This window comes from Oxyura jamaicensis, chromosome 3, assembly GCF_011077185.1.
Source record: "Oxyura jamaicensis isolate SHBP4307 breed ruddy duck chromosome 3, BPBGC_Ojam_1.0, whole genome shotgun sequence".
Classification (NCBI taxonomy): Eukaryota; Metazoa; Chordata; class Aves; order Anseriformes; family Anatidae; genus Oxyura; species Oxyura jamaicensis.
In genome coordinates this window covers 34,264,375-34,291,115 of record NC_048895.1, presented here as the reverse complement: position 1 = coordinate 34,291,115, position 26,741 = coordinate 34,264,375, and the positions used below count along the sequence as shown (strand labels likewise).

Below are 26,741 nucleotides of genomic sequence, written 5' to 3'. Positions count from 1 at the left end.
TCATCTTCAGTGAGAAGTGACATATTACGAGTTTTCAAGGCTGTGTTTTCTCTCAACTCATGCATGAACTTGATGTGCACTAGGAACCCGTTAGTGAAACAAAAGTGCAGTTATACATTCCAGTCATCTACTGTTTGTAAATCCAGGTGCTTGCTCTTTGAATGCTATTTAGATTAGCACAGAGTAATCCTTAATTATGTAGCAGAGGTGCTCTGCTTTAGAGGATTTTAAAATTGTTAAATAGAGCTGATATGCAGGCAGGCAGACTTTCTGGATCAGCTTTCTAGAAAGTGCAAGTGAAGGCAGTTCAGTTTTAGGAAGAACTGCAGGTCTTCAGGGGAAGATGTAAGAGGTTGTTCACTGGTTGGTGTCGGTCTCACTTGTTGCTATCTAGTTCTTATGCACACATTTTGTATGCAAGGGATTCGGATGAGTGCATTTTGAACAAATCATCATCAATCTGATGATTCATCTCAGGAACCGCATGCAGCACTTACATCTGTAATTGGGGTAATTGCAAACCTCTCATTCTTACAGATAGAAATTCTTCCTCTTATAATTCTAAAATCAGATTCCAGGTCTTCTATCCGTGGTAAGTGAGACCTACAGTGACTTGTATTTATTTTTCTATTCTTATTTGTTACATCATTAAAGTTAGCAGATTATTTGGTGACCTTTCCAACCTGTATCTGACCTTCATGATTCACTCATGTGGGTAATTGGCTATTGAAATTACTATGCTTTTATCTTTGACGTTATTTAAACGCTGGTTGAAATGGGGTGACACAGACTGCATTGTAAATGGGCGGCCGCATTGTTGAGGACAATGTGTTTATCTATTGTCAGAGAAGAATATTTATGTCTTGGTGGCTTCAGCTCTGAATGCAGTGCTAGAACAGGCTATTGCTTGTTCTGCAGAAGATATCTTCTCCTCGGTCAATGTGTAGACATGGTCACAACAGCTTTATTCCTAGACACTGTTTCTCAAAACCCACCACACTGCCTCCTTCCAGCAATGCATCCAATGAAGCTTGTATGGTCAAATTAATTTGCGACCTTCCTGCGTGGCACGCTTGTGGCCTTGCTTGAGTCAAATCCATGCCTCGCAAAGACATTCCCTTCTCTTCCCGCAGTCCTTTTTCTTTATTTCTGTTGTCCCTTGCACATAGGACTACTAAAGAACTCATCATTTCTACAGAGTTCATAAGGCAACACCACAAATGGCAGCAAACAGCTCCAGGGACCTTTGGATGTTGGACATGAAACCATACGACCTGTTACAGGGCAGCGGTCTAATGTCACGGCGTTCAATCAGTCCTGAAACAAGGATCTCGAGGTTTTACTCTGTCATAAATCCTCCAACTTTCTTCCTGTGGGAGAGTGTTTGTTTCTGGAGTTTCTGGGGCTGTGATGTATTGCAGTGGATTCATTTCATTGTTCCTTTGAAAGAAAGGACAGGGACACAGCTAACTATTTCTCTGCAGAAAAAGGTCAATGTTTAATATGCTAATGTCTCTACGCAATTTTAGGCAAAAAATATCCATGGCTTTAATGTGTCTTTAATAGTAATAAAGTGGTTAGCTAATGATAAATTAAGGATTGTAAATTCGGGGATTTTTTTTTTAATGAAAAATTAATGTAGGCAGCAATAATTTTTCTTGCCAAGATAATTGTCATACTGGAGCATCGTAGCTGCAATTTGCAGTGGAAATTACTCTAGGATTGCTCACCTTGTAATAATTGAAATGTAGAATCAAATTTCCTTTTTTTTTTTTTTTTTTTTTTTTTTCTTTAGGCTTCAGGTAGCTGGACAGTAAAGGGGTGGATGGGGACTTCATTTTACTTTTGGTGGAATAGGCCTATACATCCCTAGACACTGAATCAGCAGGTTTTGCTGGTTGCCAGAACGTGAGACGGTCAGATGCGCACAAGTATGGTGGTCCGGAAACCTACAGATAAAAATTTGCTTGTGACCCCGTGCCTAATCTGTCATCTGCCTTCAGCATTGTATTGGCTGGCAGAAGAACGATGATTCTGGATGACCTTCCTTGCTGCAGAGCCCAACCACTGGGACTTGCACAGTTTTGGATGCCCTTGTTTGGTTTCTTTTAGGGATCCTGGTAAAGGTCAGTGTAAATAGCAATGTTTCAGGGGTCGTGTTTGCATCTGCATGACAGAGGGCAACACAGGACATAAGGGAAAGGTAATGTTGTTAAAATACAAAGTACTCATCGATTAAGGATCATATATAGTTAATCTGTTTATTTTTTCTTCTCTGAAACATTTATTTCTGCATTCTTCAGGACTCATTTCATCAGAGCTTCAGGTATGGTTTAGCTCAGGCATAAACTGAGGTTAAACAGAGAAATAATCTATACATTGCTAGTCCCTGTGTCCCTATTAACATTCTCTACTTAAAAAAAAAATAGTTGGCATGGTTTTGTATATACGTGTCAAAGGAAGCGGACATCTTATTGTTCTTCAACAGAAGAAAATACTTGAAATGCAGTGAGTGGTAAATCCTTCTTACCATCTGTTTCTGCAAGTCTGAGTTGGTGAGGCTGCGCTTGAGAATCAAGGGGAAGGTCTGTCCTATGAGATTCAGCCAAGGCTTTAAATGGGCTTCCTTTGCTGTCCTGCAGAAACAGCTCAGGAGCCTTCCAAAAGAAGTGAATTTTTAGGAGAAAGGTAATCTAACTTGAATTTAGGACTATGCATTAAGATCTTTTTTAACTTCATTGCAACTCTATGTGGAATTCAGTTTTCTGGACATATGTGGCAGAAGGAGAAGCTATCACTCTGTGGAAACCTAGTTAGAGACCTAGACTCATATTCAGCCTTGACTCATATTCAGTGTTTCAGCCTTGAAACACATTCATTTTTTTGAGGCTTGAATCTCTTTTGATGGGCTTATTCGGGGCAGTTTAGATTGGAGTTTTTAAGTGTACTTGTTTGGGAGGTCTGGTGTGAGCTGCCTCCTAGGTGGAAAGAAAAGTTCTAAAGTAGGTCTGGAGTTCAAATTCCATGTCTTGATATGGGCATCTCACTATGAGAAACTGCTTTTTTTTAGATTTATTATCCAGGTATATGTCTTGGACAAGGTTAAATATTGCAATGCCATCCAGCTGAATGGGGCTGAGGCAGAGCTGCCTTTTCAACCTGTCTGACCATTCTAGGGCAAGTGTAATCACATCCATAAATTCATAGCTTAATTATACAGAATTATATCCTAAAATAATAGTGCAGTTTTAGCATCTTTAGCAGTTTGAGTGACCAGTGTTGCTTTAGTTGTGGATGGATATTGCATGTTAAGCAGGGTCGTCAGATGGTCCCTTGCTTTTTTAAGTAATGCCCTTTGTTTTCTTACCTTGGTTATGCTGCAGCTTGCTACCCTAAAATGCAAGGTAATCAGCAGCTGCAGTGCAAAAACTGCACAGGTGTTTGAAGGGGTGTTTGGTGCTTTGTAACAAAGCTTTATTTTGAACAGGATAAAACATCAGACCAAGATTTCTTAGCGTTAATCTTTTCAGTAATATGTAAAATCATGGAAAATCAAGGACCATCCCTGAAGTGTTTATGCAGCCACTGGAGATATGGATACTTAAATACAAGCTCTGTGTCTAAATACCATTTTTTGTATTTGCTCCAAGGAGAGTACGTTATATGGCAGCTGTCCAGCACATCAGATACTTGAAGGCAGACTGATGAATTGGTCCTGAAAGAGGAGTTCAGGATTTGTTAGAATTGTCTCTCAAAGCTGAGCTCTGTACCTTGCTCTCCTTTTAATAGTTGCTTTTATTTGTGCTGTTTCTGATAGCAAAATCCCTGGATCCACATCTACAGAAATAGCTGTGATTGGCTAAAACCTGAGATTCCCACGCAGCCTTTAACCTGTCTAGCATTCCTGAGGTGTTAGGGAGCCCATTGGGCTTGAGAGCCTTTCATATTTAATTCACGCAGGGTTTGCGCTGTGGATTAGTACTTCATAGTGCATCCTGATCAGCTTAGGGGAATGAGGAAGCAAAGCTGTGCTGACTAAGCCAGGTAAGTGCCCCCAGGTCCAAGCTCCCACTTGTCTGTACAGAGGCGTAGTGGGAAAAGAGGGGAGCTGGTCTCAGCAGGAACTCATGAAAATCAAGAAGTTACACAACATTAAGAAGGAATTCTGTAGAGGAACAGCTGTGTAAAGACCTTGAGCTAGTCTAATTTTAAATTGCATCTCTCGGTGATCAGGGAAAAGACAGTCCTGTAAGCTTCTCCTGCATTTTATTAAACTTTTTGTTGTTGTTGTTGGTCATAAAACCCTAAAGCATCTTGGTTGGCTTATGGATATCTGACTACAATGCTGACCTGAATAAAATAGCTGCACTCTCAAAGGAATGAATGAGGAAATATATATATTTAAAAAAGAGGGGGTGAGGGAGGAAGTAACAGCAAAAAGGGGCATTTAGATAAGGCAAAAAGCTTTATTATTATTATTATTTTTTTTTTATAAATATGACTTTTCAATTATTTATTTTTATCTCAGAGTAGAACATATATGATACTGTCAATTCAGTGCCTGTTTTGGGGGATGGGAAATGATAAAGAGGAAGAAAGTCCTCAGCAAGCCAGAGCACTTACTGGTGGCTGTCAGCACGTTTGCTGTCTGACTGTTCCTCTCCCTGACTGCAGAGTCAGCCTCTCACCTGCTTATCACCAGCCTGATTCCTGACACAGGAAAGTTCCCTGTGAGGTTTCCTGTCCTTCCCTTCCATTCAGGGCTGCATTAGCTGAAATAGCCTCAGCCCTAGCCTCTGCAAGACACCAAAACATAACCACAAAGACTGCCACCAACCTCCTGTCCCATCTTGGGCTTCAGAAGGTAGATTTTCTTGAGTCTTGTGCCTTTTCATCTGCTTCCCTCCACTACTGGAAATGCTGCCTTTTTTTCTGTCTCATGTTCATTATTAAACACGTTTTGATCCACCAGCTGGCTTTGTATCTGTGCCCAGTGCAGTCAGAAGAGCAGCATGGTGGCCTGCGTTTGAGGGCTTTAGCTCTTGCCTCAGGCCTTGCTGTTCTTCTGCCCGAAGAATATAAAACATAATGTGAGTTTTTATGTATTATTAAACTTACATCTATAAATCACTGACCCATGGTAGCTGTTTATTACATATTCCATCTTCTGCTTTGATGCATTGTTGTTGTCACACTGAGGTGGGTAATGATGACTCGGCTTACTACTGTGGTAATGCACTTAGAGCTTGGAAATCTGTCACTGATAGCATTTCAACACAGGCACTATAAACCAGAGATGAAATTTTAAAGTGTCTTCTGTCAAGTTATTTGTCTCAAAATTCTTGTTTCTTCTGTTGTGGTTCCATAAGGGTTTGGATGCGAACTAAATTGTTTGATGGACAAAGACAAATATTAGTGCTTCGGGAACTCTGTGCTGCAGGACTTGTCATCACAAAAGCAGGTGGAGGTCCTGGGTTTGTAATGCTAAATCTGACCTGCAAAAAGCTTGCGCTCATCAGGCCTCCCTAACAAAGCACCAAAATTGCATGCATTTCTATCAACTTGGGATTTCTTGTCTTACAGCACATTGGAACATAGGCTAATCAACACAACATATTATTTATTATACCAATTTTTAAATTTATTATTATTATTTTTTTTACAGCCCTTCTGTATGCAACCATTTTTGGTAATGTGACAACCATATTTCAGCAAATGTATGCTAATACGAACAGATACCATGAAATGCTGAACAGCGTCCGAGACTTTCTAAAGCTCTACCAGGTCCCGAAAGGACTGAGTGAACGTGTGATGGATTACATTGTTTCCACCTGGTCAATGTCCAGAGGAATAGATACTGAGAAGGTAAGTAAATTAAACTGCAAGGAAACAATTCACATCCTGAAAGCATTGCATTAAAATAAACAGGAGGTACTTCCTTAGTAAAGACGACAAGTATGCTTTAAATAGTACGGGGTAGCAGCTTCCCTTAATTGTAAACTCTCCAATACAGCATTTCAGCCATTCTGACATACCACCGCTTACATCAGTGGTAAAACTGCATACGTGTTGCTGGTGATCCGGCATGAAGTATTGTAAAAATGAATGAAAGAGCTTGGTTTGCAGAAAATGATTAAAATAATTAAGTAAGTTCCAAGTTCTAACACAACCTTAGAATTTCTTCCAATGAGATTTTTATGCAATTTCTCAGTTATAAGAGGTTTGCAGGTATGTGGGTCTGAATACAAAGTATAATTTGTTTTGTTGTGGTAGAAATTGATTGGAATATTAGAGATACAATAGCAACTTCCAGATTTCATTAATAATAATAATGTATTGTTTGAAAGCTACCTTGTTCTGAGGTGAATGTTATCATCCTAATTCATTGAATTTACAAGTAAAATTCCCATTGTGTTTTTAGCATAATAAATGGCCCTTCACCAGAACAAGTGTGCAAAGCGACTACTTTCTGCTCTCCTGGTATTTGCCAGCTTTTATGGAGATATATATTGTTTTTCTTCTGCTTGTGAAGAGAAGTAGTTTGGGAGGTGGTTCATTCAGGAAATCAGAACGGTGCTCCAGTCACCAGCCTTCTGCTTGACTGCCTACTTGTGTATTCAGACCTGTAGATGCTGGAGTTAAAGAGCAAACAAAGCCCTTTCTGTCTAGTTGTTAAAGTATCATTGTGGAAGAGTAGCGCAGATGTGGCCTTGCACTGTGCTGTCTGGAGACTGCTGGGTACAGAAGGTACTGTTTGCTTTCCTCAGTGGTCTTCAGCATATCTGCCATTTAGATCCGAGACTGTGATTCTGGAAAGCACTTTCTAACACCAGCTTTCAGAGAGAAATGGTACTGTAGTGCTGGATAGTGCTGATTAGAAGCTGCTCTGGCTGTTTTCTCACAAAATGTGTGCGGTTGTGAGCATTTAGGTAAGCACATCTGGGGAAGGTGGAAAGACAAGACCTGAAGATACACAGTGTAAGGAACACTGGTGCTTTCATTCACTCCTCAATACAAGCTTCTATCATCATTTTAATGTAGCAACAAGAAAAAAATGCTATGTAAAACAAATTTGTTTTAGCTTATCTTCAAAGTCCATTCTTGTTTTCCTCTGACAAGATGAGAAATGCTTTAGGAATGCCTTTAGACACAGCAGGATAACCAACCCAAGCACAACTCACTGTAGCCTTTGAAATTACCTTAATAAATAGAAAAAGAAGTCTCAAATTATCAAAGCATCAAAGAGCGTAATATGGAGTTGATTTCAATAACCAGTGTGTGCATAGCTGAACTGCCAGTGGTGATGACCGTAAAACCAAGAAATCAACTTTCATCTGCATTGCAAAAGCTAACACAATATAAGACTGACTAATGGCTCTGCCAATCCGTAAACGCTCCAGTCTGAGCTCCATTGGTTTGATGCCTGTGTATAACTCCTCAGATGCCATGCAGTGAATAAAACATGTGTTGTTCCTGTGACAGAACAGTGGTAGTTGTGCTGCTGTGTAATGTAATACAGTTTTCTACAGATGAGGCAGATATTTAAAGATGAATTTAACACAGAACCAATCTTTTCACTATTTTGTAGGCCCCAAATTTGTCAATTCGGTGTTAACTGCAGGCATGCCAAGGAGTGAATAATCAGCTGAAAGCGAAGTCTATAAATCTAGAAAATGCCAGTACAACAAAATTTAACCAAGAGCTGCTGAGACTCTAAAATGAAGGTTACCTCCCATATAAATGAAAGTCTTCTGCTGTTTGTCTGTAACTTTCAGAGGTGTTTAATTCCTCTTTATTTTCATTAAGTCTGGAGACAACTTCTCTTAAATGGAGAATGGAAAATTAGCTAACTTCCTCTTAGAATGAGAAACCAGGAGGTTTTTGGATAAGAGCCTCTTTTTAAATGTTCTCTTGTATATTCAGGTTTTCTTATTGCTATTTCTATTACAGCAGCCCTTTGTGTGTGTGATGTTCAAATGGCTGTGAAGTGTACTTGTGTATAATTCTGGTGCCAAATACTGGCAAGCATCTACAAATACAGAATGTTACTGCTGCCAAAATAAACGAGATAATTGCAAAGACAGCTATGGCCACTGCCTGTGTTCCATGTTTAATGCTGGTCTTTCTGTCCCGACCTGTTCCTGTGAGCCTGGAAGTCTGAGAACTGGCAGTTTCGGGGGCTGCTTGTTGTAGGGCAGGTGAGGGAGATCATCCACGAGTGACCTACAGTTAATTGCTATAGAAGTATCTCTTTCAGAAGCGGTATCTGTAATAGCAGGTTTGCTTGGAGGTGGGCCAAAGATGATTTTAGCAGTGGTAGAGCCATTTGCTCTTGGAGTAGCAAGCCTAACACCTAGTACCACTGCCTTTTGCAGAGTTATGAGCTTAGTTCTTTGCTTAGAGATCTTGCACAGAGTCTCACTGAGGGTGTAGGCATAGCCATTGTGCTTTGTGTGTTACCTTCACATTTTCCAGGAGTGTTTGCATCAAAGCAGCCATCTCTTTCCATCCGGGAAAATGTGTGGGAGTAACTCTGTAGCTGACCCAGGGTCTTCCTTAATTGGATGAAATAGTTATTACTGGGGAAAAATGAGGCTGACTCGCACTACTCAAAGTTTTTTTTCAAATAATGCATCTCAAGATGTACTTCATCACAGTCTTTATCTTCCAAGGTTTTTGTCATCCTTGCTCATGTTACGTGTTTCCAGAGTTTTTGTCAGGAACTTTTAATCCGTACATGTAGTAATGATTCTGTATTCTTTCCACTCAGCTTTCTGTATAATATTAAAAACCTTCAGAAATGGTCCTGACTGGTACCACTGTGCTAGGCATTGATTTATATACCCTTGGGAACACACATCATCAATTGCCAAAAGTTGTGCAACACAGTATAATACCTTAAAGTCCCTTCTTGTGTGAGGGAAAAAAACTGGGACTGCCACTGAGGAGGTGAATTTGAACACATACCTGCAAGCCTCAATATTATGAGCTAATGAAACTAGCAATAACTTTTTTTTTCTTCTTGTAAAGGGTTATGAGATTATACTTCTTTCTATACAACTTTTCTCAAACTTGGAAAATTTATGCGGGTTTTTCATAGAATATGTCTATTTTCCACCACTTTTTCCACCTATTTCCACCGTTTTTTCCACCACTTCCCATACTGATGTACAGCTATTTTTTTTTTTGTCTTAAAAACCTGATAATTCAATATCTAGCAGAGCATGCTGCTGAGATGAAAACATTATTTTCTTTCAGGTATTGTAAGTAGACTGAGTATTGTGGCATGTACGTACATATAGAAATAGGAATATGGACTTAGAAGTCTTATGGGGAGGAAAGCATTTCATAAATCTGTATAGTAAAACAGGGATAATTATGTGGCACATCTAAGCCACACACAGGAATTGATTTCCTAATTTCCTTTCCAGGTTTTGCAGATATGCCCTAAGGACATGAGAGCAGATATCTGCGTGCATCTGAACCGTAAAGTTTTCAAGGAGCACCCAGCCTTCAGGCTGGCGAGCGATGGGTGCCTTCGAGCGCTTGCCATGGAGTTTCAGACAGTGCACTGTGCCCCGGGAGACCTGATCTACCACGCCGGTGAGAGCGTCGACAGCCTCTGCTTTGTGGTTTCAGGGTCTTTAGAAGTAATCCAGGATGACGAAGTCGTTGCTATATTGGGTGAGTTTCACAGCTGATACACACATTGTGTACAAGTATAGATGCACAGAGGGTTTATATAGCCTCTTCTACTTAAGCACTTTTGTTATCCTTTTAAAAAAGCTCCAGTCAGGTTAGCTTTACCACAACTTCATGAGGTATATTTTAATGAATTTGGCAGCTCTGTGGTGTTAAATGTTTGTTGTCTGGAAAAACTGAAAGAGAAAGGAACAAATACTTGCTTAAGGTCATACAGGAACACTGCATAAAGTGATTGGCTTGTCCTTCCTGTTCCATGTAGGTAAATAGGAAGGGCAATCATCTCATCTCCAGATTGCTCCAACTCTGTTTCTTCTGGTCAATGGAAGCTGTACTTGAGCACCGAGATACTGGACATTCTTGGGGTTGTTCCTTTCTTGCCATGTCTCCCTTCATTAGAAATTCCGTTTAGGATTGCAGAAAACTTAAAGTGCTGGGCCTCCCACCGCTCTGAGAAAAATCCAGTTTCGCTGAAAACTTTTCAGTTAGTTTGATTTCAGACTGTGTATTGATCTCTTAAAGAAAAAAATAATATAAAAATATATAAAATATAGAATATATAATAATAAACAATACATATAATGATCACAACATACACTCATATATAATACATATTATATGAAATATAATATAAAAATTTAAAGCCGATCTCTCTTAACTTGGAATGATAATTTTAGTTCAGAGGCACTCAAAAGAAGCTGACAGTGCTGTGAACAACATTCTAAAGCAAAGCTAGGAGAAAAGAGTGTGATTATCCAATAGATACAGATAAATGATGGGGTGGCTACACTACTGAAAGGGTGATACTTATCCTTTGATTCTGTCAGACCCTTTTGTGATAAGGCAAGTTCTCACGGTGGCTTTATCCAGTACCTGTCACTCATGACAGCCTGGCAAAAAAGACAAACTTCCTAAGTTTAAACTTTCTGATCACATACAGCCAACTCTAAAAGGAATGTCTACTGGAAAATGAGTGGGCTAATAAATATGCAGTGTTCACTTTACTTCTGAACAGGACTGCATATATAACATAGTGTGAATTTCATGTCCTGAGGAATCAAGTTCATGATATTTTGTACTACACAAGAACCTAAAAAGATGAAAAGTAGTGGGGTAACTAATTCTTTTGTGTTCTGAAATCAGCTATGTAATTCAGTGCTGTTTGATACTAGCAACTGCTCCCAAGCACAAATACATGCTGAGTGGAGAATGGATTGAGAGCAACCCTGAGGAGAAGGACTTGGGGATGTTGTTTATTTAAAAACTCAACATGAGCCAGCAACATGTGCTTGCAGTCCAGAAAGCCAACTGTATCCTGGGCTGCATCAAAGGTTGAAGCCCCTCTACTTTGCTTTTTGTGAGACCCCACCTGGAGCACTGTGTTCAGCTCTGGGGCCCCCAGAGCACAAAAAGGGCACAGACCTATTAGAATGAGTCCAGAGGAGGCCATGAGGATGCTCAGAGGGGCTGGAGAACCTCTCCTATGAGTACAGGCTGAGGGAGTTGGGGTTGTTCAGCCTGGAGAAGAGAAGGCTCCAGGGAAACCTTACAGAGGCCATCCAGTAACTAAAGGGGACTACAGGAAAGCTGGGGAGGGACTCTTGGTCAGGGGGTGCAGTGATAGAACAAGGGAGAATGGCTTTAAACTAAAAGAGGGGAGATTTAGATTAGATGTAAGGAAGAAATTCTTCACTCAGAGCATGGTGAGGCACTGGCACAGGCTGCCCAGAGAAGCTGTGGGTGTCCCACCCCTGGAGGTGCTCAAGGCCAGGCTGGATGGGGCTTTGGGCAGCCTGGTGTGGTGGGAGGTGTCCTGCCCATGGCAGGGGGTTGGAGCTGGGTGGGCTTTAAGGTCCCTTCTGACCCAAAGCATTCTGTGATTCTATGATTTTCTAAGCTGGACATCAAAAGCTTACTAGCTTTTAACATACTGTATTGCCATGAATTAACATGGCAAATGTAAAACAAACTAAAACCTCTCAGTTTGGGTCATCTTGTATCCCATAATGCCTCCTCCTGTGTCCATCACAAGGAGAAAAACTCAGGAAAAACTTGCTGTCCTTTGTAATCACTGTGAGTAAAAAAAAATAATATAGCAGCAGGGTTTTCAAAATGCCCTTTAAAGATTTAAGTTCTGTCCTATCTTTAACATTACTTTCCATGTTTTATAATGATGTTCATTTATGAAAACATTCAGCCCAGATTCCTTGAGAAATCTATGTTAAGGAAACCTGAACCTCTAATTGCTGCTGCTGCAGAGTGATGGCTACAGATAAATGAGGCTGATCCCTTGGTATTTGAATGAATAGAAATACTTTGTTTTTCTCCTGGGACAGTAGCAACGGATCCTTTTTCTCTCCACACCTTTTATTGGAAATTTGGAGTCAGTTCTCCTGCTCCCACAGAAGTTGATGCTCTGTCATTTTCTGTGTGAATCTAGTAGTCAGAAATGAAAGCAAAATGAAGTGGATTCTGGGTGATTTGGCAAGATTCTGTTTTGGATAAATATATCAATTTTTGCATTTCAGTTTCTTCTGGACTAAGGAAGGTTTTTTCCCTTCACTCATGTGCGCGCACAGGTTGTGAAGCCATCCATTGGAGATTTTTCCATCCAGATAAGAAATGGTGTAGTTAACCGAAGTTCTTCCCTATTCTGAATCAGTAGGAGTTTTCTCATTTAGAATCGCATAATATAAGAACCACATTACTGAGGATGCTGCAGGAGATAGCCCAGGATTTCCTGCCTAACCTCTTTGCAGTCACAGTTTTCTTATCAGTAGAATAGCAATGATTTTTTTTTTTTTAAATTTCATGCTCAGCTAAAGTTGTCAAGCATTTGATAAAAGCACACCAGATGAAACGAGCACTCAAGGAAAAAAAAATAAATTCTGCATTGTACAAGAAACATGATTGTTGGTGATCACTCAGCCAGAACAGCCAATTCCGTAAGTTTTGTTTGCCAGTCACAACGAAGCACAGCTCTGAACATCTGGCATGTAACAGCTAACCACGTGAGGAATTCTGTAGGGTAATTTCAGTTAACAGATACGTCAGAGTGACTGTAATCTCCTCACAGACATTCTTGAAATAAAAATAAAGTGTATAAATTATCCGAGGTGAATTATTTGCTCAGCTTTGGCTGTCACTTAATAAAGCAGCCTTTGCAATTTGTAATGTAGCCTGTATCTTCTGTACAATAGAGAAATAAATTGCATCTCTAAATTACTGTGTGACTGCTGCACAGCATTATATAAACCAAAGGTAAACTACACTTAAGCCTTAAAGGATCCAATTCATATGGAAAACTTTCAAGTTTTGAAATCATTTAGCCTCACAGACTAGCATATAAATGTCTGCCATGTAGCCTTGGAGTTTGGAGTGTAATGTGTGCAATTGTGTCCATCCAGATTGGTTCTAATACCCATGTGAGAGGTATGTTCTCAGACCAGGCTTATGTTCTTATAACAAAGAACTGATTTTGACTGACTTGGGTTAATACTTGAGTTAGAAGAAATTGTACATGGGTCAGAAGTGAAAAAAATGTAGTCTTTTTTTTTTTGTGTGTGTCACCTAAGATTGCATTCCATGTTAGTTTGACTTAGATACAAACACAAAATGTAAAAATTTCAAAAAATTTCTCTGCAATATTTACAGTAAAAGTTAAATAAGATTTTAGGAGGTTTTAGGTTTGTATTAGGTTTGATTTGTTGGGATGAAAGATACATTTTTTGATTCCATCCAAAATTTCTACTGAAGAAATTAGTAACGCTCATGTAACACAATCTTTGGACTTGATGTGTCAAATAAAAAATAAAAAAAAAAACAGCACCCCCAAAATAGAAAATTGCCTTTAAGGAAGGTGATTTATGTATTTGTGATTCATTCTAATGTCAATGGGGACAAACAAAACAATAACAACAAAAAAAGAAAAACAAGACATAGCAAGGCAAGCCTCTGTACTGCCATTGTTTTTTATGTTAATGTGCAGGTTATGAGGGGAATTAAGTAGCGGTGATGATTAGCTAGCGGGAAGCAGCCTGGATGAAATACACTTCAGTTTTCTGTAGCTCTTGTCTTCCGTTTATACTGTTGTTATTGCCTAGGATGAAGCGCTGAGGTACACTCATCACTTTACAAAGACAGACAAATCAGGCAGTCCCTGCCCTGGAGAGAACTGAGCAAAGCATAGGTCATGCAGAACTTCCATTAAGAGGCAGGTTTCATCTTGGCTTTGCTTTTAACTTTTCTAAGCCTTACCCATTTGGGCTGTTACTGCTTTATCCGTCTGAGACCGACTTATCTCTTTGAACTACGGTTGCTTAAAAACTTACCCATTTATCCTAATGCGGTTAGGGGAAATGGGTTATTTTGTCAGCGCTAAAAAACAATCAGCCATTTATGTGTGCTTCATTTGGCAGCGCTGGTTTCTCTGCTTTGGAGCAGACCCTTCGGGCTGATCCCCTGGCCTTCTGAAAACCTGAATTGTCACAGGTCACTAAAAAGATAAAATTTACTCGTGCTCAGGAGAGATTTGCTGGATTTTAATGTAATGAGTATCTTGAAAAGATTCCCCCTGAATTAAATGTGTTTCAGGCAGGGGCCATAAGATCTGGCTGCAGCTTTCTTTGCGATATGCAGGGGAAAAGGTAGTAGGAGCATGAATTAGGCCTGCCTAGCTAGTTGTTGTCTCTTAATTTAGAGAAGCTTGAGAACCAGAACTGTCTTTCAATGCACTTTTTGTATTTTTTACGCTATGAAGGTAAGCAGTTCCTTAATGCAGCGTGAGAATATAATTGTTTAGAACTGCTGTGATCAAGAAACTGCTAGAAATCTGGCTGAGCAGATGCTATGTGCCATTGCTGAGGCTGATGGGGCACTTTCCTGAGGCCTTTTAGTCTGGACCTTTTAAATCTCTCCTCACAATTGTAAGAGGAAGTACTGGTTCTTGTGTTATGTCTCCAACTGCATGTGTGCATCAGAAATTTTTATAAAATTGTAATAATAATAATAATAAACTCATGACATAGTAGCAAACTTAACTTATAAATATTTTCTAGAAATACAGTGGCGGAGAGGATAGGAAGCCTTGTTAGAGAATAGTTTGTTGTGCTGATATGCATGTACACATACCTGAATGATCAAGAATGCCATTTTTGATTTTAGTAGAAAATCGGTTCTAAATTAGAAATGCTTGACCTGGTTGTACTCCAGGATTGAACAGAAAATCCATCTTTCCTAGTGAAGCTGAAGGAAACAACAGATTTTGGACGCAGATTGGATCCAACCCATTCAGTTTGAAACTGGGGTCATCTTTGACATTTAGGAAAGCATTTCAGTAAAAGACTGAAACGGAGAGATGAACCTTGAAATTAGGGTGGCAAGCTGTTTTTCTATAAAATAGCATCTTGTCCTTAAATTTTCAGACTGCTGCAAAATTTGTCAATTAAGGACTCCCAGAGGGCCTGACTAGGCTGCAATTCTTCACTTCTGTGAGTTGTTCAAAGTTGCTGAACTGCAAGGGGGGGGGGAGGGCTGTGTACACGAATAGCAAGACGGGAGGTTAGTCTTAAAGATTTGATTAGACTGGGAACCTTTAAGCCTTTGTTTAACAATTAAAAAACAAAGCCTATAAAACCACTGTGGTCTTCAGAGCTGAGCAACAAATGAGAAAAATAACATTTATTAGAAGGTTTAGTTTAAAAAGAAAAACAAAACCCCCACAGAAAACAGTTTATCCCAAGAGTAAAGCAATTTATTCCCAGGCCTTGCATCCCAGCTGTTTTGCATTTATTGTGTTTTTGCTATCCTTATTTGAGCTAAGAACTTTCAAAGGAATAAACTTTTAAATTGACTTTTGGTTTAGCGAAGAGTATTAATGAATTACATCCCATGCTGTCCCACAGTGGTGTTAAAATTTGTTCTGTGGACCCTATTTAGAGATCAGATATTAGTGTTAGTGGAATGATGGATGATATCAAAAGTCAATAGAGACCTTTATACATACGCGTGGTTTTCCCACAACAGACTGCTTATCAAATTTCTCAGATTTCAGGCAGGTAGATAGGATCCTTCCTTGGTTGCCCTGACCAAGAGTAAAGGGTCCCAGTTTCATCGGCAGGTTGGAGAATTGTGCACAGCCTTTGAGGTGTGCTGATCTACAGCCCGGTGACTGTCATAGTATGTCATCCAAAACTCATTAGACAACTTGAAAAACAGTAAGCTTCAGAATAGATTTATTAATACGGCATCACAGCTCAATAAGAAAGTGATTGTTCCCCAGTGTGCATTGTCTTGTGATTTGGTTCCTGGCTGCCTTGTTCCAAGTGTGTTACCGTACAGGTACACTGCAGGTTTCCTTGGTACAGCCACAGGCTTGGCTGACAGTGGCCTGAGAAATAATGTAAAAACATTATTTGCACAATGTGTGTGCTGCTAAAATGCATTCTGTTTGTGAATGGCTGTTTATAAGTGATAGAGTCAGAAGAGGACTAGGTATAATTTCCCCTTATGTAATATGGCCCCAGCACTTGAATGGGAAAGTGGAATAAGAATAGAATACTTTATGTATTTTTTTCCCCATGTCACTGGGTTCAGCTGCGATTTATCATGGCTGAAGAGATTTTTGCACCACTGCATCCTGTGGCTAGCTTGGTTGTAGCCTGGATTGCACCAAGCAGATTGAGGCAGACCTGCCTGCCTAAGGAGGGAAGGATTTGAGACATTTTGCACTCTCCTCATTCTTTTTATTTTCTTTCTATTTTTAAATCAAGCTTATGGGATTTAATGGAAAGCCATTAAGATCTGCTTTTAGACTTAGACATGCTGTAGCCATCCGCAAGAGCACTTCCCTGAGTTTCGAACCCTGTAGTACTTGTCTGCTCTGTAGCCTTTGACCAACTACTGCAGCAATTTCCCTTTTTTATAGTTGAAAAATTATCATGACCATAATAGGGCAGAGGGACTTAAACATGTGAATGCCAGATGTGGCCTTGATTGCAATGAGCTGGGAGCAGTGTTGTCCCAGCACTGTACATGTGCAGCCCTGCAAGTGTACAGTGGCTGGTGGTTGTGCATAAGGCATCTGCTAAAAAGAATTTGATCCTGTGTCACAGTGTACACGGAAGATGGAGAGGCAATGCAGAAATGATTGGGTTTACTCTGCCATCCCAAGAAAGTGGTGTTTCCCTGTCCCCATCTTAAAAACCTGTGGCAGAATCCTACACCAAAGCGAGCAGAAATACCAGGACCACTGCTGCCTGCAGGTGTAAGTAACCACCTTCCCTGCCATGTGTTGGCCTTAGCCTCTGCTCCTGCTGTGCTTGTCAAGAAATGGCAGTATTCTTTCAGTCCAAGGGGAGGAGGCCACACACTTATTTTTCCATACGTAGAGGATAATTTTGCTTTCAGCTGGCAGGTAAACATGAATGAGATAGGGAGGGAAATCAAGGCGGTAATTTATTGTGAGGGGAAAATCATTGCCCTCCACAAGGGCAATGCTTTTGCTATTTCTTTTGCTGTTATCGAAGCTAAAGGAAAACAAAGCATGGTTAGTACGTAATTATGAGAGTAACATATGCAGTAACCTAATGTCAAGAAGAGGAATTTGTAGTCTATACTTGACTGCATTATTTCCCACTGTTAGAGGGAAAGTGGGATATATCTATATCATCTATTTCTGTATCATCTATATCTCTGCCATCTTTATCTCTTGCTTTTTCACTTTTTATTGGGGGTGGGGACATATAGGGAGCTGCATAAGTCACACATAGATTTAGTTTTAAGATCCCATGTAAGTTGGAGGAAGTGGAAATTGAATGTCCTGAAAGTGCAGATCTTTTATTGTTATTTACAAAGCTATAACATTGACTAGATTGGAGCCTGTGGTTTTAACATGATATCGTAGGAGAGCTTGGTGTGCCATGTTTTATTTCAGCAGGATATTAAATGCTCCATTTGCTTTGTGTGGAGAAATTCCTGCTGATTTAATTTTATCTAATTGCAATCTTAAAGGAGCATTATGAGAACAATTGTTTGTTTTCTTCACAATTGTTTTAGCTTACTCATCTAGCCATAATAATTTCATTCAGATGTAGACCCAAGAGGCTTGATTCAGATTTTGGTAGGGCAGATTTGCATCCAGATAGGACAGTGCAAATTTTAAGGGCATCTGCACCAGAGGATTGGTTTATTTTAGAGGAGGGGAAATAGCAATGCAAAAGTATTGTCTGTCTTAGGCCTTCTCAGTGGCAAAGCATTGCATCTTCCACACAGTTGTGTGGAGATTGCTTCTCTGCAGGCTTGAAAATGTTGGAGGGTAACTGTGCTAAGCCCAGGCCACTCTATACTGCATCCAGTACCTGAGCTAACTCCAGTTTCCCTAAAATAAACTGCTTTGTGTACAAATTGGTTTTCAGAATTTGTGTGGTTTGGGGCCTGTTGATTATTTGACACTGTCCTTGAAAAAAAACCTTATTTCTTTATTTTTTATCTAAGCTTTAAATTCAGGTAAACCTGACTTTGTGTCAAAAATACCAAGCTGCTGTGCTCTTAGGCCTAATAAGTGAGTGCTGGATTATGGATGGTATTAGACTTATTATTTTCAGACACAGTGTCCAACGTTTGTGCATTGTTTGTGCTCAGGCCTCAGTCATAAGCTTCTTGACACTGCAAATCAGATGACGTTTTCTATGGCTTCACGATTTGTTGTGGCAAATTAATGCAACTTTGCAGAACATGCCAGCTACTTATGGTCTGATACCACCGTGTGTGGAAGAAGCCCCCTGTTGAAGATGGTAATGCCTTGCATGCTACTGGCAACAACGGTTGATCATTCACCGACAGCCAACATTGAGACCTGGTGGAAAGGAGGCCCTCTGTTCTGCATATTCCTTGATATCTCAGGGTGCTTAGGAAGGCGTATGCACCATGTTTGTATACAGACTACAAAGACAGGTGTGAAGAGCTTAGAAAAAAACAAGTCATGGAAGAGTTGCATGTTTTAGTTTGTTTTCTCCAAGTTTCACATTAAAACCTTTCTCAGATTTATGTTTCTGAAACAACATTGTTAAATTTAACCTCAGGGAGATGCTAGAAATATTAAATAAAAGTGAAGTCCACTATGGTTATGAACTTTATGGGTTTTTCAAAATGTTTATGTACTTTAGAAGGCAAAATCCACTTTAAACTCTTGTGAATGCTTTTGTCTGAAATTAAAAAAAAAAAAAAAAAAAAAGATTATCAAATGTGGGGGCTTTAATGTAAGCTTCAGGCAACAGCTATAGCATAAAACCTGTTTCTAAGTCATCAGAGAAGAACCCCAAGGATATGGCAATATGAGCCTCTTGTAGGTTTTTTGATGAGAGAACAAGGACTGTCCATGCATGCAGTGACAACATACATTGAGCTGTGTTTTTCCCATTATTTAGCAAATGCAAATAACTTCAAGTACATTTGTGACTAGTACTTTGACTAGTTATTTAGGCTGGCAACTTACTTGTCTTCTGAGTTTGTTACAAACTGGCCATGTCTCTATCCCATCTTTTTTGCTAACCACTAAAAAGAAAGTAAGGGTAAATGATTCTGATGCAGCCTCCCAGCTTTTTGTGAAGGAGTCATGTAGGGCCCAGCTGACATTTTAAAGCTGTTCTTCTCATCACGGTAAGTCAAATATTGAAATATAATCCACACACTATTCAGAGAGACAAATAAACATATTAATTATAGCAATAATAGAAATCTTAGCTGCAACTATTTCATGTTGTTGCTAAACAACAAGACAGTGCTCTAAAATAAATGTTTTCATTTTTTTCTTGTACAGTGACGTTCTTCAACAGAGAAAATTGATGCAGTTGTATAGTAAGCTGTCTGCAAAACCGATGCAAACTGTGTTTTAAAGCATGAACAGATACATTGTGTTTCCATTCATGCACCTGGCAAATCACTGAAAGTGCAATTTTAGTTTATTATCACTGTAACATTTCTTTTGATTTCAGTGGGACTGATACTTGTTCTTTGTTGTTGTTGTTTTTCCCTCCTGCTTTTTAGAGGAAAAATGCGATTAAAAACCTCTGGTTAATGAAAAATAATATTATATGTCTCAGTCTGAACTTGAGAAGTCTGAAGAAAATCTAAAGCAGCAAATCACTTCCGTGCATCATCTCCTGCCAGCTGTAGTGTGTTGGAGGACCAAACCACAGGCTATTTAGTGGCTGTCGAATTGTGCAAATTATCTGTGGGACACATGCTGCATGCTCCACCTAGCTCTGTTTCTCCTGGCTGGCAGTTATTCATTGGCTAAAATGCACCATCAAGAGAAAAAATTATTTTTGCTCTGGTGCTTCTACCTTCCTTGAATCTTTCTTCTCTCTTTAAAATGGGAAAATTTAATTTGCATGCCTCGTTCAGAGAAGGAAGGGAGGAGAGGGAATTATTTTCAATTCAAGATCAGCAGACAAGTACTAATCACAGGGGGATTGACCCAAGTCTCGCATCACTAGCTTTGAACTCCAGGGGTAAATATAATGGCCTTAGCGGAGTTATGCTTGAAAACCATTGGGATAACTTCACATCATGTGGTTCTATTTGTACCCGCTCAGGAGACTGACAAAAGCAAATAAACAATCAAAAACACAGAACAACAAAAAAACAGAGAAAATCAGACCAAGTTGTTTGCTTTGTGTTTGTTTGTTTGTTTGTTTTGTTCTTGTTTTTAAATTTCATTTGCGTCTTGCCTGAGCAGTCACTAGAATAGAGACCATCAGAGAGAGAATCTGTGTTTGCCTTCGCAGCAGTTGTAGCTCCATCTGCCTGGAGGTGGAGAATGAAACCTGAAGGCTGAGGTCAGTGTGGGCACTTTGGAGAGCAGCGCCGGGAGTGCTGCTGTGGATGTTTGAGCAGCAGTGCAGATACTGGCTGACACCAGTTTTCCAAGATAAGCTTAGTGCTGCATTGTTGCTGAGGTACCACCCAGCACTGTTTGGTTCCTCTGACTTAGGTTGAGAGACTATGTCAGATCACGATTCTTCTACAGGTCAGATGTGCTAAGGAAGGCAAGTCTAAAAGGGACCTGCGCCAGATTCTGTTATGAGCTGTTGTAACGGCCATTACTGTTGATTTGAGAATGATTTTAAGATAAATATTTTGCTTAATGTGCTGAAAATCCGTGGATTGGTGTGAATCCTATGTAAGTCCATGCTGACTTGGAAGACCTTCAGTGTACGCATCCCTGACCTCTTCTTCTCACCCAGCTTCTATTATTAGCATCACACCAGAGCTGTACCACAACTCCCAGGCACCCAGAACCTGAAGGTGATCGAAGTGTATTGTCAGTCAAAATATTTCACGTTGTGTCATATTTTGTGAGTAGTGTGGAATATCTTCTCTTTGAGAACTCTTTGATACTTCATGTTTGTAGTGCTGAAGAACCTAGGTGTAGGTCTGCTAGGCACATCACAGCAACACATAAAGCATGCTTCTGTTCTTGAACAGAATCAGCAAAACACCTGGCTAGGTTGCAATAATCAGAGCTGCTTTTAGGAGAGTGGTTGTGGGTAGACCTCTTGCCTGTCTCAGGGTGAATTTGCAGTGGTAACAAAAATCCTCCTTTCACTTTAAGATGAACAGCAAATTTAATATGGAGAAAAGATTGGGAAAGAATAAGTACAGAAAGAGAAGGTGCTGGTTTTATGAAATAATTCTTCAGAGTTTAAGTATATCAGGGTTTGGGGACTTATAATTAACACAAACAAGCAAACATAAAAGGCAGTAAGCTACTCGTTTTTCCAGCGCATGCTGAGCTGACAGTGGAAGAGGTTCTCAGCCCACAAATCCAGCAGGGAATATAAATGATTGATGGTAAAAGCTTAGATCATCAACTTCAAGTGTGATTGACAGATAGTGTTCCTGGCAAAGGCCTGGAACTCAGCGAACTGGGAATGAGAAATGTAAAGTACTGACAAACAAATGGCCATCTGCATTTCCCTTGCTTTTTAATCTTTCTTCAGAGGTAAGGTGAGATGTATAAAACTTGGAGTTGTATGTAAAAGGAGGCGTTTGACTCAGGTTCTCTAATGATGCCTTAGACTTTGCCAAACACATTCTGACGTGTTTAGAAGTGTTACCTTACTCTTTTTTCTTTCCAGTTGCAATGTTGTTGTTAAAACATCCACTTAACCTCTTTTTTTTCCTTCCCTTTTCCCAAGTGATTGTTCTTACTTTATGGAAAACATGTAAATAAAGGAAGGTGGTACACACTTTCTTATTACATATAGGAGGACATTGTTACAATCCAGAGCAGATACTTCTGGGTGGGAATTTAATCCCTGCTTACTGAAAAGACTTCCAAGTGCTCTTTCTCCCCTGCTCCCACTCTTCAATGAATGTCACAAGTTTTCTTAGAGTCTGACAATCGAGATTGATGCATTAAGTATGCATCATTTAAAAAATGTGCTTGACAGAAATAAAGCAGTGTGATGCTTGCAAGTCTGCCTTGCTTTGGAATCCTAACCATAATGTGGCATTGATTTTCATCTAGAGCACTGGCTGTTAACTCTATTAACTTCAAGGGAATTGTTAATGATTGAAAACTGTACGACTTCTTGTTTTAGCCTGCTTTGCTTCTTAAAGTGTGAGGCTTCTGTGATCTGACTCAGCTTTTGATTCACGTGTTACTTTTCTCTGTTTGGCTTGGCTAAGTGAGCACCTAGCAGATGTAGCTCGCTCCTGTGCTGCTCCTTGCCGCAAGTGGGAAGCAGCTGGGAGCACCTTCCTTGGGGTGGCAGGCAGCCGCAGCATGGAGGGGTTTGGGAGAGCTGCAAATAACAAGGGGAAACTGGGGCTGTTGGCACAGGTGAAGGACGCGACTGTGAAAAGCAAAGTTAATTTTTTAGGATAAAACCTAACTAACTTGTGTGCTGCGTGTCATTTCCTATACAGGCAAAGCAACACCGTAGTGTTTGTAGTTGCTTTGTACTAATTAGTCTTCGTGCAGCTATGGGGCAGTAAAATAAATATTGTCATTTTAAGATAGGGAGACTTGTCTGGAGATACTAAGAGACAGGCTAAGAAACAGGTTGGAATTTCTCTCCTTTATGCTTGTACTACCAGCTCTGACTGTTGCTCATCAGCGATGGCACATTTCTATACTTGATAGATTCCAGAGCGTTAATTAAAAGAGTTGTTTAGCTAATTGCCTGGAAGATTGCAAGTAAAAGCATATTTATTCCAAAGGCAAACAATCCATTTTTATCCAGTGAAGCATATCAGTTTTTATGGTGCATAAAAGTCATTTCACTTCAATTTTGAATATATTGTGTGTTCGTCTGTCTAAATACCTCATGGACGATGATCGATTTTAAGTGCATGGAAGCTATTTTCTAATTTTCTTTACCATTTTTAAGGTATCTACTGTAAAATCATATGTTTAAATAATTGAAAATGTGAAAAGTCAGTGCCATTAAAATGAAAAGTTGCTTACTGCACTGACGTATTGCACTACCACCATTTTTACTGATACGCAGCTTTTGTAGTATTTGTGGATGTTGGCACTGCCCTATGTAAAGGAGCAGTGGCAGAAAGGATATCATCACTTTTGCACAACTTTTGGGGGAAAATTGTGCTTCTGGTACAGGTTGTTTTAGTGGATATATGCATTAGAAAAGGAAAGACGTTACACTCCTACAAATCATTCAAGTTACTTGAATTCTGATGTATACTGATGTGTAGTAGTGTTTTGTAACAGCCTGTGACTACACTGATCTATATACAAGATGAGTTTATTGACCCAATATTGGGTGACATTTAGCCAGGTTAAGAAAACTCAACAACGTAGATGTAAGAAACAAATCCTTTGCATGTTCAGTTACAGGAAGAAAAGGAAAAGGCATTTCTTCTCAATTAATCTGTTTGAAAGGGATCAGAAGAGAATATGAGCCAAGAACAATGTATTTTTCTTGATTTGTAGAGAAAAACTTTTACTCATATTTAAACGGGAATCATCACACAAAACACCTTTTAATTAAGGTTTATTTTTAGAAAAATTTGCTGGCCTGTAGTAATTAATAAAAAGAGAGGGGAAAAAAAAGTTATCAATGGAATATTTAAAAGATTTTGTTTCCAGACAGATTTTTTTTTTTTTTTTCTGAGTGCATGAGATAGAAGAACCTTGACCCCATAGAGGAGATGTATGCTCTTTTATATTTTTGGCAGAAACAGCATCATTATTGAAAGCAATGCTGCTTATTTTCTCTAGGTAAAGGAGATGTTTTTGGTGATGTCTTCTGGAAGGAGTCTACCCTTGCCCAGTCCTGTGCTAACGTAAGGGCTTTGACCTACTGTGATCTTCATGTGATTAAGAGAGATGCCTTGCAGAAAGTGCTGGAGTTCTATACAGCCTTTTCACATTCCTTCTCCAGAAATCTTATTTTGACTTACAACTTGAGAAAAAGGGTAAGTGGCTTTGATTTTTAACATACTCTTAAAAGATCACTTCTAAGGTCTGTCTGTATGAAAACCTAAATTGTGCAAAATCTATCATTCTTTGTAGCCTTTCTTACAAGATATTTTTTCAGAGCATGCTTAAGTGACATGGCTAGTATGTAGAGTCAAGAGCCATAAGCATTTATTCCAGTGCTAATTTTAAAGGGAGATGGTCTGTGTGTATCTGAAAGTTTTACTTTTCTATGAGTTGGGCAAATTTCAGCATATTTGCAAACTGTCATGTACTTATGATTAAATAGTATTAACTACTTTAATTTGTAAAGCAGCTACAAAGATGTTAAGTGTATTGCCTGAAGTGACAAGGAAGGTAGAAGAGAAGGTGTGAAATCTAGTAACGTAGAATAAAAATCAACAACTGCAATCACAATGGAAAAGTAACAGGAGCTTGACTGATTCTATCAAGAGTTTTTTCTTTTATTATTAATCACATTTTGGAATTACTTTGCCCATCTAATTAATGTTTCCATTTTCTTATCCTTGATATTCTGGCTGTCTTAATTTCTACCTGTGTGCTAGTTCGAGGTGTTTTGTCAAATGTGAATCATTATAACCTAATATGCCATTTAAAATTCTCTGTGTAATCTTTGGTGAACCACTACTGTAGAAATTTATTAAGATTGTAATAGGTGTAATTCAGTTGATATGATATTATGGTTCAGCATAGAAGACAATAATATTACAATGAAAATAAGTTGGAGCAGCTATACTTGTTTTAAAAGAATTTTAAAATATAAGGATACCTGAGATTAGCTAAAGAAATATGTTTGATAGTTCTCCATGGTAACTTCCAGGTGCCAAGTAAGTGCCTAGGTAATTATACCTGAAAAAATAGAAACCTTTTCATCTTTGAAGTCTTTTTGGAAAATTAGACTTCAAGCCTAGAGTATCAGTTTTTTGTTGTTGTTGTCGTTGTTTATTTGTTTTTACCTAGTGTTGGCACACTGAAATTAAAATAGTGTGGTAATATTTTCTATCTGCATGTTACCAATATCAAATAATTTAGCTTTTATATTGGGCAATGCAACATATTTCCATTTAAGAGATATGCAACGTATCTCCATCTGCTATCTCCATTTTGGTCAAATAAATCAAATCTCTGGTACCAAATCTATATAATTAAAAACTAAGAAGCAAATTTATATACTGGAGGATTTCCTCATAAAACATTTTGTCAAATGATCTTGAGTTCCTTCAGGACAACGAGAAGACATACAGCTGCAAGCAGATTGAGAGACACATCCTGTTAAGTTTAAAAACAGCTACTTATGTGGTATGAATAATGTGAGAAATAGAAGCAATGAGTGACTTGAGTATTGAGATCACCTGAAGTATCTCTGTCTCTGACTTTGGTGTGTTTTAAAATAACATTATGGGTAATGTAGTAAGATGGTCTAAGAATGCCTACTTTTTTTTTTTTTTTTTTTTTTTTTTTTTTTTTTTTTTTTAACATCAGTAGAAATAACTTAATTTGTGGCATAGAAGATCCATTCCCTTAATGCTCACAGTAAGGCTAGCAGAAGCACATCATTTTGGTTCAACTCCGAGCCAAAAGTTCCAATTTGAGAATCAAATGCCTGCTCCAGAAGTGGTGCTCTTTCCTTCCATGTTCATCAGCGTAGCTTTTCCCAGCCTTACAAATCACTTTTTAACCACAGTATCATAGTTCCTGTGCTGTCAGTTTTCTTCACAAAATGTTCCTAATAAAAAGGTACATTTTATGATAGCAATTTCCATCCAGTTATTCAAATAATTGGATTTTAATTGAGTTGCAGTCAGCAGAAAAGTGGCGTTGATTGATTATGGAAGTGAGAGTTTGATGGTTCTAGGTTAGCAGACTGTAAATTTATTTCTTTTATTGAAAGAAGACTGATTGCAATCAGAATGCAAATGTTAAATAAAGTAAATAATGTATGCTTTTGGAAATGCACAGGCGTTACGGTACCTTAGAGATTGGAGATAATGCACATTAAAAGGCAGCTTTTTAGAGTTTGGAATTTAATCTGGTTTAAATGTCTGTGAATCTCAAATAGAAACAGCTCCCTGGCTTGTCGCTTCTAGCACTCCTCCTAGTCTATTTCTGCAAATGGAATTTTGTAGAATTCAGATGAACTGGTACCTTCTGTGAGTTACATTTGTGATGTATTGCATGTCCTTCAGAATATAAATACCAGAATTGCACTTTTCATTTCAATAAACACTTTCATCCCTGGCTCCAAAAACCTTCAACTAGCTGAAGGGTAGATACTGTATATTCATTCCAAATATATTCACACAGCTTCCAAACAAATGGAAAAGCAGCTTTGGTTGTTTTTTCTTTCCCTGCCCCACTCCATCCGTAGGATATCTCAGGTAGATTTTTATTGGTGACTCTGAGGTGTCCCCATTTCCAGGCTGCATCTGCCTCCACATGGCCATGGTGCTGGGTCTTACTGCATGGAGCAGGGTGCTTTCTGGCCAGGTTTCACTTAACCGTAGAGAGCTTTAGCACTGGCCCACTGTTTCACCTTGTTCACACAGTTTCTTGGCTGCTGGGTCTCCTGCAG

The 26,741-nt window shown here is 39.1% G+C and overlaps 1 protein-coding gene across 5 annotated transcripts in view; it reads left to right on the top strand.

Moving 5' to 3' along the window:
- The window catches only part of KCNH1 (potassium voltage-gated channel subfamily H member 1), a 186,642-nt gene that overhangs the window by 83,964 nt on the left and 75,937 nt on the right, over positions 1–26,741 (top strand). For 3 of the 5 annotated variants that reach the window (XM_035321912.1, XM_035321913.1, XM_035321914.1), the window contains exons 8-10: positions 5,666–5,865; positions 9,432–9,684; positions 23,951–24,147. In XM_035321912.1, the coding sequence (XP_035177803.1) occupies positions 5,666–5,865; positions 9,432–9,684; positions 23,951–24,147 (650 nt within the window). Of the gene's footprint in view, positions 1–5,665; positions 5,866–9,431; positions 9,685–9,964; positions 10,227–23,950; positions 24,148–24,714; positions 25,350–26,741 lie in introns of those variants that run through there. The other 2 variants (XM_035321915.1, XM_035321916.1) reach the window with 2 other exon arrangements.